We start from the raw sequence: 10,262 nt of genomic DNA on the forward strand, positions 1-10,262 counted from the left end.
GGGTGAGTAGATTCTGCAATGATCAGCTACTCTAACCCCCTGCCAAGACGCAGGATTTGTTATCTAAACCATCCAAGACAGATGACTATCCAGTCTCCTGCTGAAAACTTCCAGTGAAGGACTTTCACAATCTGCCCGGGAATCTGTTCCATTGTCCTCCTGAACTTAAATTTGAGAAGCTTATCAGAGATTAAATATAAATCTGTTATGATGTAGTTTCTCTACATATATTCCTATATATTGGAGACCGTACCTGGACACAATACTCCAGCTGAGGTCTAATCAGCGCCAAGAAAAGTGCTACTATCCCCTCCCGTGACTTGCATGTTATGCCTCTGTTAATGGAAATGAAAATTGTATTTGCTCTTTTTTTCAATAGTAAAAAAAAAAAATCACAGCCCTGAGAGATGTAGCTCTATCAACTTAACCCTGGTATATACAGCAGGAAGTCTACCAAAGAATACTTCATCGACCTAGCTATCACCTCTCAGAGAGGTAGATTACGTACACTGACAGGAGTACCCCCACCGAAGTACCCATGGGGCTGTTGGCGGTGGAAAAGGGGTCACTGTTGAGGATAGCATCCAACTTCTTATAAAAACGGCAGGTCTGTGGCAAGCACCGGAGATACTGTTTGCCTCTCTTGCCTTCTGGTACATGTGCCACAGCTCCTTCACCTCTGCTGTGTACTGCAGTGTGTCCTGCTCAAAGATCTTTTCCCACACGCTGCACGAAATCTGCCCTTTGCTATTGACATTCCTATGGCTGGAGCGCAGCTGGGACTGCACGGCCTCCTCTCCCCAAATACTGAGCGGATCCAGCTGCTCCAGTGTTCCAAGCGTGGAGCTGCCATGGCCACCTGGGAAGGTGTGATGTGAGCACTCCACACCGAGCAAACAGGAAGAGGAATTTCTAATTCCCGGGCCTTTAAAGGGGGAGGGGCAGAAAGTGTTTACCTTGATGCAGGGCAGAGGAGTTGAAACTGTTCACCAAAGCACTCAGGATGGGCAATGTGGGACGCCTTCCAGAGGCCAGTTACAGTGATAAAAAAGGTCACAAGTGTCTACACTGGCACCTTGCCAACAAAGCTTTTGAGTAAAACTCTTGTCAAGGTGGTTATATGATGTCACTGAAACTGAGGAGTTCGTCATTGAAAGTGGCTTTGCCATGTATACACCGCCACTGTTTCTTTGGCAAAAGCTGCTTATTTGTGAAAACAAAACATGTCAGTGTAGAAAAAGCCTAAGGAACAATGATGGATAACCAGTATCCACACTTGTGTTTCTTACTGGTGCCAAGTAAGGTTTCCCACACCATGATGTGCAGGAATTATAGAGCAGGGAGCCCCATAAAATATGGAATTGGCATTAGTAGGGTCAGTTCTTCAGAATTCATTTATGTGAATAACGAAAATGTCATTTTCAGTGTGTGAAGAGCCACCAATCTGCTTTACCCATGAGAACAGCCTCCAGTAGTGCATGTAGAGTCTCATATTAACTTTGTCTCTCCATCCAGGTATTTGTATTGCGACCATCACCCTAGACCCTGGGCACATAGAGGAAGTCAGGGGAACGTACGGTACATGCAAGAGACACCGTTCTGCCTCAGAGTTAGACACCTTCTCCCTTATCCATGTCAAAATACAACACAACTGACTTCACCAACCCCTCCACCTTCATCCTGCTGGGCATTCCTGGCCTAGAGGTGACCCATGTCTGGATCTCCATCCCCTTCTGTGCCATGTGCTTCATCACCATCTTGGGGAACTTCACCATCCTGTTCATTGTGAAGACGGAGCCAAGTCTCCATGAGCCCATGTACTATTTCCTGTGCATGCTGTCCATCACTGACCTGGTCGTGTATACATCCACCCTGCCCAAAATGCTGGCAATCTTCTGGTTCAATTCCAGTGAGATCGATTTCAGTGCCTGCCTCACCCAGATGTTCTTCATTCACTCCTTCTCTGTGATGGAGTCTGGGATCCTCGTAGCCATGGCTTTGGATCGCTACCTGGCCATCTGCCATCCCCTGAGACATTCCACCATCCTGACGAACCCCCTGGTGGCCAAGATTGGACTGGCTGTGGTGCTGCGTGGTTGCATAGTTGTATTGCCCTTTCCCTTACTGGCAAGACAGTGGCCTTATTGCAGAACCAATATCATCCCCCAGCCGTACTGCGCACACATAGCTGTGGTGAACCTGGCCTGCGCTGACATCCGTGTCAGTAGTTACTATGGCCTCTTTGTGCAATTCTGTGTGATGGGTCTGGATGGGATTTTTATCGGGGTGTCCTACACCCAGATTCTCAGGGCCATCTTCATCCTCCCCACAAAAGACGCCTGGGTCAAGACTTTTGGAACCTGCGGCTCCCACCTTTTTGTTATTTTAGCCTTTTACATCCCAGGTCTCATCATCTCCCTCATGAACAGATTTCCCCAAAATGTGCCCCTGTATTTCCATGTTCTCATTGCCAATTTTTACCTCTTGCTGCCCCCCATGCTACACCCCATCATCTACGGGGTGAGGACCAAACAGATCCGGGACAGGCTGCTCCGGCTCTTTACTCATAAAAGAGCTTAAAGTTTTCTCCTGGTGCTCTGGCTCTCAGACTGAGCTCTGTGCAGTGATGGCTGGTGACATGGTGCTGCGTCCCCTTCCCTCAGTCACTGACTGGACAGTCAAAGTGACATTAAATGTTTTCCTGTCCTTGCTGTGCTGTGTCAGCGTGACAAACTGAGGAATCTTTTTGTGTACAGCTCATTCTCCCATAGGTTGCCACCTTTCTAATTGCTGTTAACTGGATGTCTGAGGCCCCATGCCCTGCCCTGCCCTGCCCATTCCCCAAGCCCCGGCCCCCTGCCCCACCCCTTTCCATAAGGCCCCGCTCCATTCTCCACCTCTTATCTCAAAGCCCCACTCCTGTTATTGGCTCCCCTCCTCTCCAACCCCATCCACTTGTTGGATCATCTCCACCTTCCTCTCCCACAATCTGGGCTCCCTCTGCTCCGGGGCTGGGACGGGATCTGCTGCAGCCTGGCAAGGAACTGGCAGTGAGGATGCAGCGCTGGGGCGGGCAGGCCAGTCCGGAGCAGAGAGGGAAATCAGCTGAGGGTTGGAAGCAGCGCTGTGATGCAGTAACAGCTTGTGGGCCCTAAAGTTCAGCTGTAAAGTCCTGAGGGCAGACACCTTTGTGATGCTTATTTCCTTAGCTTTCAGCGATTGTCTCAATTTGCAGTGGGAGAGGTCTAGGTTGGATATTAGGAAACACTATTTCAGTAGGAGGGTGGTGAAGCACTGGAATGGGTTCCCTAGGGAGGTGGTGAAATCTCCGTCCTTAGAAGTATTTAAGACCGAGCTTGACAAATCCCTAGGTGGGATGATTCAGTTGGGGTTGGTCCTGATTTGAGCACGGGGTTGGACTAGATACCTCCTGAGGTCCCTTCCAATCCTAATCTTCTATGATTTGTTCCTCCCAGCTGGGGGCCTGTAACTGGCAGGGTCCCTGCAATAGGGATGGGCTGGGACCCCTTTACCCTGAGCTAGGCCTTGGGGGCAGGGCAAGGGATCAGTTTCGAAGCAAGGAGGACAAGAGCTGAGGGAGATGGAAGGATAAGCCCCTGCATTAGCTGGAAAGGCAGGATGCTGGGCAGAGGCTGGGGTGGCTGCGGTACCTCACACAGAGGGAGATAAACGGCACATCTACCATTAGCCAGCAATTTACATGGCACCCTATCTGGAATGACAAAGCACCCACTGCCCAGGGGCTGAGCTGAATGGTGAAGCTGAGTCTAACGTACGCTCTGTATGACACTTTTGATCACTACATCTGGAAGTTCTTTAGCTAGACTGCCAGGCAGCGTTCTCCCATGTCTTGGATTCACTGAGCCCCACAGAGGTAAAGTGATTTACTCAAGGCCACACAATGAGTCGGTGGCAGAGCTGAGAATAGAAACCGGGAGTCCTGACCCCACACCACCCCCCGCACCACTGCTCTGGCCATGAACTGGCATTGCTCCTCTGCGTTGTGTTAGATACAGTGAGGCTATTTGTGTGTTGTGATCAGTGGAGTTTCCGTCCTTCTTAAACAGGAGGAATTTATTAAAGAAACAGCTAAAAACTACAGACACAAAAACCAGTTTCCACACAATGCAGAGTTCTACTTTGTCTTGCTTGTTTACCAGGGAGCACAGAGAGCATAAAGGCCAACGATGTGCTGCAAGGAACCACATCAGTGCAGTGTGTGACTCTGCAGCCCTGATTGGGGCCTTTGGGTAGCAGCACACTAGAAATAATAACTAATCATCTCCATTTAGTGCAGGGAGAAGATGTGCCCAAGGTCATCCAGCAAATCTGTGGGAGGGCAGAGACTCTTCACTCCCAGCTCACTGGTCTCTTCTGACACTTTATCTCTAGTTAAATGTCTTGGGCCAAATCCTCAGCTGGTGTAAGTGGTTGTAGCCTCACTGAAGTCAGTGGAGATCCCCAGCACTAAAGAACCAATGGAGAGAGAGCACCATGAATCTGTGCTGCTGCATGGACCATACAAGCCAGGTCTGAGACACTAAACCAGGGATTGGAATCTAGGGACTCTGGGCTATTTTCCTGGCTGAAGACATTTTCCTTCCTGCTGCCTCAGTTTCCTCATCTGTAAAAGTCGGATACCTCCTGGGAGGAGTGAGAAATACTGTGTGTAGAACCTATGAAAAGTAAATTCTGTCTATGTGTGACCGTGCTTCAGTGGGACATGGCTGAAGATGCCAAACTCAGGACAAACTGCTGAGAAAGCGGATAGACTTACCCCAGGCTGGTGGTTATTCTATGATTACATTATACCAAGCCAGTAACAAACATAAACGTCTGTCTCACCGCACTGGTTAACTAGACACATCCCAGCCCTTGGCTCCCCACCCGGACACCGGACTCCATGATGAGCAGTCAGTGAAGACCAATTTCCACCACATATTGAGTCCTTCTAATCTGAAGAGACCAGCCACTTATCCAGGTCAATATATAACTCAGATCTTATCCAATAATCCCACTTCTGACATCCCTTTAGCAATTAAAAACTAAAGGTTTAATAATAAAAGAAAATAAGAAGAGGTATAAATGGTTAATAGATCAGATAGAATCATAGAATCATAGAATATCAGGGTTGGAAGGGACCTCAGGAGGTCATCTAGTCCAACCCCCTGCTCAAAGCAGGACCAATTTCCAATTTAATCATCCCAGCCAGGGCTTTGTCAAGCCGGGCCTTAAAAAACTCCAAGGAAGGAGATTCCACCACCTCCCTAGGTAATGCATTCCAGTGCTTCACCACCCTGCTAGTGAAATAGTGTTTCCTAATATCCAACCTAGACCTCCCTCACTGCAACTTGAGACCATTACTCCTTGTTCTGTCATCTGCCACCACTGAGAACAGCCGAGCTCCATCCTCTGTGGAAACCCCCTTCAGGTAGCTGAAAGCAGCTATCAAATCCCCCCTCATTCTTCTCTTCTGCAGACTAAACAATCCCAGTTCCCTCATCCTCTCCTCATAAATCATGTGCTCCAGCCCCCTAATCATTTTTAAAAAGAAGAACAGGAGTACTTGTGGCACCTTAGAGACTAACAAATTTATTAGAGCATAAGCTTTCGTGGACTACAGCCCACTTCTTCTGTTGCCCTCCGCTGGACTCCTTCCAATTTTTCCACATCCTTCTTGTAGTGTGGGGCCCAAAAATGGACACAGTATTCCAGATGAGGCCTCACCAATGTTCCTCAATCTGCTGGTAAAGCCCCTACTTATACAATCCAAGTGGTTTTTCAGTGTTCAGAGATCAGCATCACAGCAGTGATGGAATAAACTGCTAGCTTGCAAAAGTCTCTCTGGAAATAAACAAAGCAGGTTGGGTGTCATTAGTCCTTGTTCAGAACTTCCTTGTTAGAAGCCCAGTGCAGAGAAATGAAGATAATACAGAGATGTCTCAGGGATCCTTTTATATCCTCTGCCCTGTGCTTGGAATTTTACTGTCCCAAACAAAGCCCATTTCAGTACATCATCAGTATTAATAACATTGGACAATAAGATGATACATGCATATACACAGGATAATCATACTTAGCAAATCATAAATTTTCCATTGACACCTGACAGAACATACTTTGTACAACATTTGTTGCAATTATATAACCATGGTATTAACAATGATAAAAATGGTCATATTCAATCATGCAGCACCACACCATGTTCTCGCCCCCTGATGGTGCGACAGCTGTTTGCCACCTAAGCAAGGCCTATTGCCTGCAATCTAGCAGGGCAAGCAGTGTGGACACTAGAGCCACTGGAGGACTGGAATAGCAGATAAAAATCTGTTTTGCCTCAGGGAGCCTTCTCCTTGTACAAGGAAAGTGATAGTAACTGGGAGATTAGAGAGGTTTTTAAAATTAAAAAATACCTCAATATTAATAGGGAATTTGAACTAGCCCTATATTAACTGGGTACTTTACCTCAGGACGGGATGCACAGATGAAGTTTCTTGAAACCTTAAATGACTGCTTCTTGGAACAGCTAGTCCGGGAACCCAGAAAGGGAGAGGCAATTTTGATTTAGTTGTAAGTGGAGCACAGGATCTGGTCCAAGAAGTGAATACAGAGGGACCGCTTGGCAATAGTGACCTTAATCAAATTAAATTTAACATCTCTGTGGTGGGGAAAACACCACAGCAGCCCAACAGAGTAACATTTAATTTCAGAAATGGGAACTACACAAAAACTAGGAGGTTAGTGAAAGAGAAATTAAGAGGCCAAGTGCCAAATGTGAAATCCCTGCAAGCTGCATGGAGATATTTTAAAGACACCATAACAGAGGCTCAATTTACATGTATACCGCACATTAAAACCATAGTAAGAGAACCAAAAAAAGAGCCACTATAGCAAAACAACCAAGTAAAAGAAACAGTGAGAAGCAAAGAGGCATCCTTTAAAAAGTGGAAGTTAAATCCTAGGGAGGAAAATAGAAAGGAGCATAAATTCTGTCAAGTGACGTGCAAAAATTAGGAAGGCCAAAAAAGAATTTGAAGAACAGTTAGCTAAAGATTCGGTTGGGATATGTTAGGGTTAAGTAAAGGCCAGGAAGGCTGCTGATGTGCTGACATGGCATTAGGGGATAAAGGCAGAAGCAGGCAGTATTTCTTCGTTCGATAGATAAGTTGCCATATTTTCCCCTTCCCTGTTGCTTGGAAGAATTGAAAAGCTCTGCAACTGCATGAGAAATGTAGTTGTCTAATGAATACCCTTTGTGTAAAAGAAATGGTATCTCCCCATCCCTTCCTTTCCCAGCTACACCAGCGAGCTCAGGCTCATGGCCCCTTCCTCCCTCCCCTGAGATCTGCTCATGGCCCTTTCCTCCCCCCACACCGTGAACCACTGATTAGTGAAATCTGTAGCAACAAATTATTCCAAAGAAATGTATTTTAATGTAAAAATGCCTATATAACATGCATAATGCTGTGAACAAAAGATAGGGGTGGGTATACTAATGATAAGGGTTTTTCTATTACTTAGTAAGGGGTTTTTGGGTGTTGTAACAGATGTAGGCGTTTACATACTAACTTAGATAAAAAGAGTGTGATGTCACTAATCCAGTGCTTACTCGACAATTGGGTGGAGGGGAACAAGTATCGCAATAAAGAACCCCGTATTCAAATCCGCCTCTGGGTCAACCTGCTCCTTCTTCTTCGAACAAACTCAAAAAGTAAAAGCATAAATGTTTAAGTACATCAGAAGCAGGAAGCCTGCTAAACACCAGTGGGGCCACTGAACGAACGAGATGCTAAAGGAGTACTAAAGGATGATAAGGGCATCGCGGAGAAATTAAATGAATTCTTTGCATCAGTCTTCATAGCTGAAGATTTGAGGGACAGGGCCGGCTCCAGGCATCAGCCCAGCAAGCAGGTGCTTGGGGCGGACAAGGGGAAGGGGCGGCACGTCGGGCTGTTTGGTGGCGATTCGACGATCGCGGCTTTTTTTTTTTTTCCGCTGCTTGGGGCGGCAAAAAACCCTGGAGCCGGTCCTGTTGAGGGAGATTCACAAATTTGAGCCATTCTTTTCAGGTGACAAATCTGAGGAACTGTCTGAGATTGAGATGTCATTAGAGGAGGTTTTGGAACAAAATATTACTGTTTAATGTATTAAAAGTCACCAGGACCAGATGGTTTCACTCAAGAGTTCAGAAGGAATTCAAATGTGAAATTGCAGAACCACTAATAGAATTGTAGAGTGCTAGAAGCTTAGGGTTAGAAAAGCAAACACAATGTTGGGAATCATTAAGAAAGGGATAGACAATGTGATGGAAAATATCATATTGCCTCTATATAAATTCACGGTAAGCCCAAATCTTGAATACCGCATGCAGATGTGGTCACCCCATCTCAAAAAAAAAAAAAAAAAGATATATTAGAATTGGAAAAGGTTTAGAAAAGTGCAGCAAAAATGATTAGGGGTATGGAGCAGTTTCTCTATGAGGAGAGATTTAAAAGACTGGGACTTTTCAGTTTGGAAAAAAGAGGACTAAGGGGAGATATGTTAGGGGTTTATAAATTCATGATGGGTGTGGCGAAAGTAAATAGGGGTCACTAAATGAAATTAATAGGCAGCAGGTTTACAAAACAAACAAAAGGAAGTATTTTCTCACACAATGCACAGGCAACCTGTGGAACTCCTTGCCAGAGGATGTTGTGAAGGCCAAGAATATAACAGGGGTCCTAAAAGAACTAGATAAAATCATGGAGTCCATCAATGGCTATTAATCAGGATGGGGAAGGATTGTGTTCCAAGCCTCTGTTTGCCAAAAGGTAGGAATGGTCGACAGGGTATGGATTCCCTCTGGAGCACTTGGCATTGGTCACTGTCGGAAGACAGGATACTGAGCTAGATGGACCCATGGTCCGGCCCAGTATGGCCGTTCTTATACTCTTATGTTCACTGAGGCAGGGAATGGCGTGCAGGTATCACATTGTGTGTTTTCAGTATCTCTTGTGCTGTCTAAAGTAAAGGAAATGTTTTAGAAACCCCCTTTGCAGGACCTGGGTCTGTTTGCTTTAACGATCCTGTACCCAGAAAGAGAGCAACTGGAAACAGGGTGAGCCCAAGGGGGAGCTCTGGCAAGGGTGTGCTGAACCAATTGGAGTGTCTGGGGGAGCTGAACCACATCACGGTGAAGAGAACAGCTTGTGAATCTCTTCAATCAGGTTTGGGATCACCCAGCCCTACTCCCCTTCCACTCACAGTACTCTAGTTTCAATGTGGCTCCTCCAGGTTTGCTGTCACACCCCTGGTCAAGCTCCCGTGGCTCAACGCCCACCAGAAGTTTGGGTCCCACACATCGGACCCATGTGCTTTTGAGTCAGAGCAGAGTTTCTGGCTCTGGGTTTCTAGGCCAACTCTCAGGGTGCAGCTTCCATTATAGCACCTGCCTCTGGGACCGGAGAACTGCACACCAAGCGCCAAGACCCTGAAACTAGTTTCCTTTGCTCTAAACTCGGCAGGCTTTTCTTCTACAGTACAGCGTAACCTGCCGTCTTTTTCAAGACATCGATGTATATCTTCTATAAAAATAAAAAATAGATTTCAGAAAGCACTGGTTCTATAGCTCTATTGCTGTGACACTCTGTACCCCCAAAGCAAAACCCTGGCACCCAACATTCACCACTGTTATATAGTTGCAACAAATCTTGTACAAAATATGTCATGTGATGTATCTCTGGAAAGCTGTGGTTTGCTGAATGTGATTATCCTATTTGTGTGTCTGTATCATTTTTGCCTCTGAAGTAACAAATATTGACTATCTACCTGTATTTCAAAAGTATTTCCTCCTGTGGTAACTCCCACAAAGTACTTTACATCCAGTCTAGCCAGCACATTGTGAATGGATATTCAACTTGATGGTTCATCAATGAACAAGATGAACCATGGTAGAAGCTTGTCCCCATCTGTAGCCAAAACAGGGGTAATGGCCACTGCTATGACTCATTGAAGCATGCGAGGGCATGTGACCAGCTCATGTGACACTGGACTCCATCTTGTGCTTGTACTTTTCCACTAACTGTGCTGGTATCTCTGTTTGGGACAATGAAGTTCCCTCCAAATGGCAGAAGCTATAAAAGGGGAATTGACATCACCACTTGGTCTCACTCCCACCACAACTCAACATTTTAAAACACAGCTAGAAGAAAAAAGACTTTGACTGGAGATTTGGTCAGTGGTTGGAAAGAAGAAATGTAGGA

At 46.0% G+C, this 10,262-nt stretch overlaps 1 protein-coding gene across 1 annotated transcript; it reads left to right on the forward strand.

Moving 5' to 3' along the window:
- Window positions 1-1,632: 1,632 nt before the first annotated feature.
- Window positions 1,633-2,580, forward strand: LOC128835408 (olfactory receptor 52R1-like). Its single transcript, XM_054024877.1, has one exon. The coding sequence runs from the start codon at window positions 1,633-1,635 to the stop codon at window positions 2,578-2,580; it is 948 nt and encodes a 315-aa protein (XP_053880852.1).
- Window positions 2,581-10,262: the final 7,682 nt, after the last annotated feature.

This window comes from Malaclemys terrapin, chromosome 1 (genome assembly GCF_027887155.1).
Source record: "Malaclemys terrapin pileata isolate rMalTer1 chromosome 1, rMalTer1.hap1, whole genome shotgun sequence".
Classification (NCBI taxonomy): domain Eukaryota; kingdom Metazoa; phylum Chordata; order Testudines; family Emydidae; genus Malaclemys; species Malaclemys terrapin.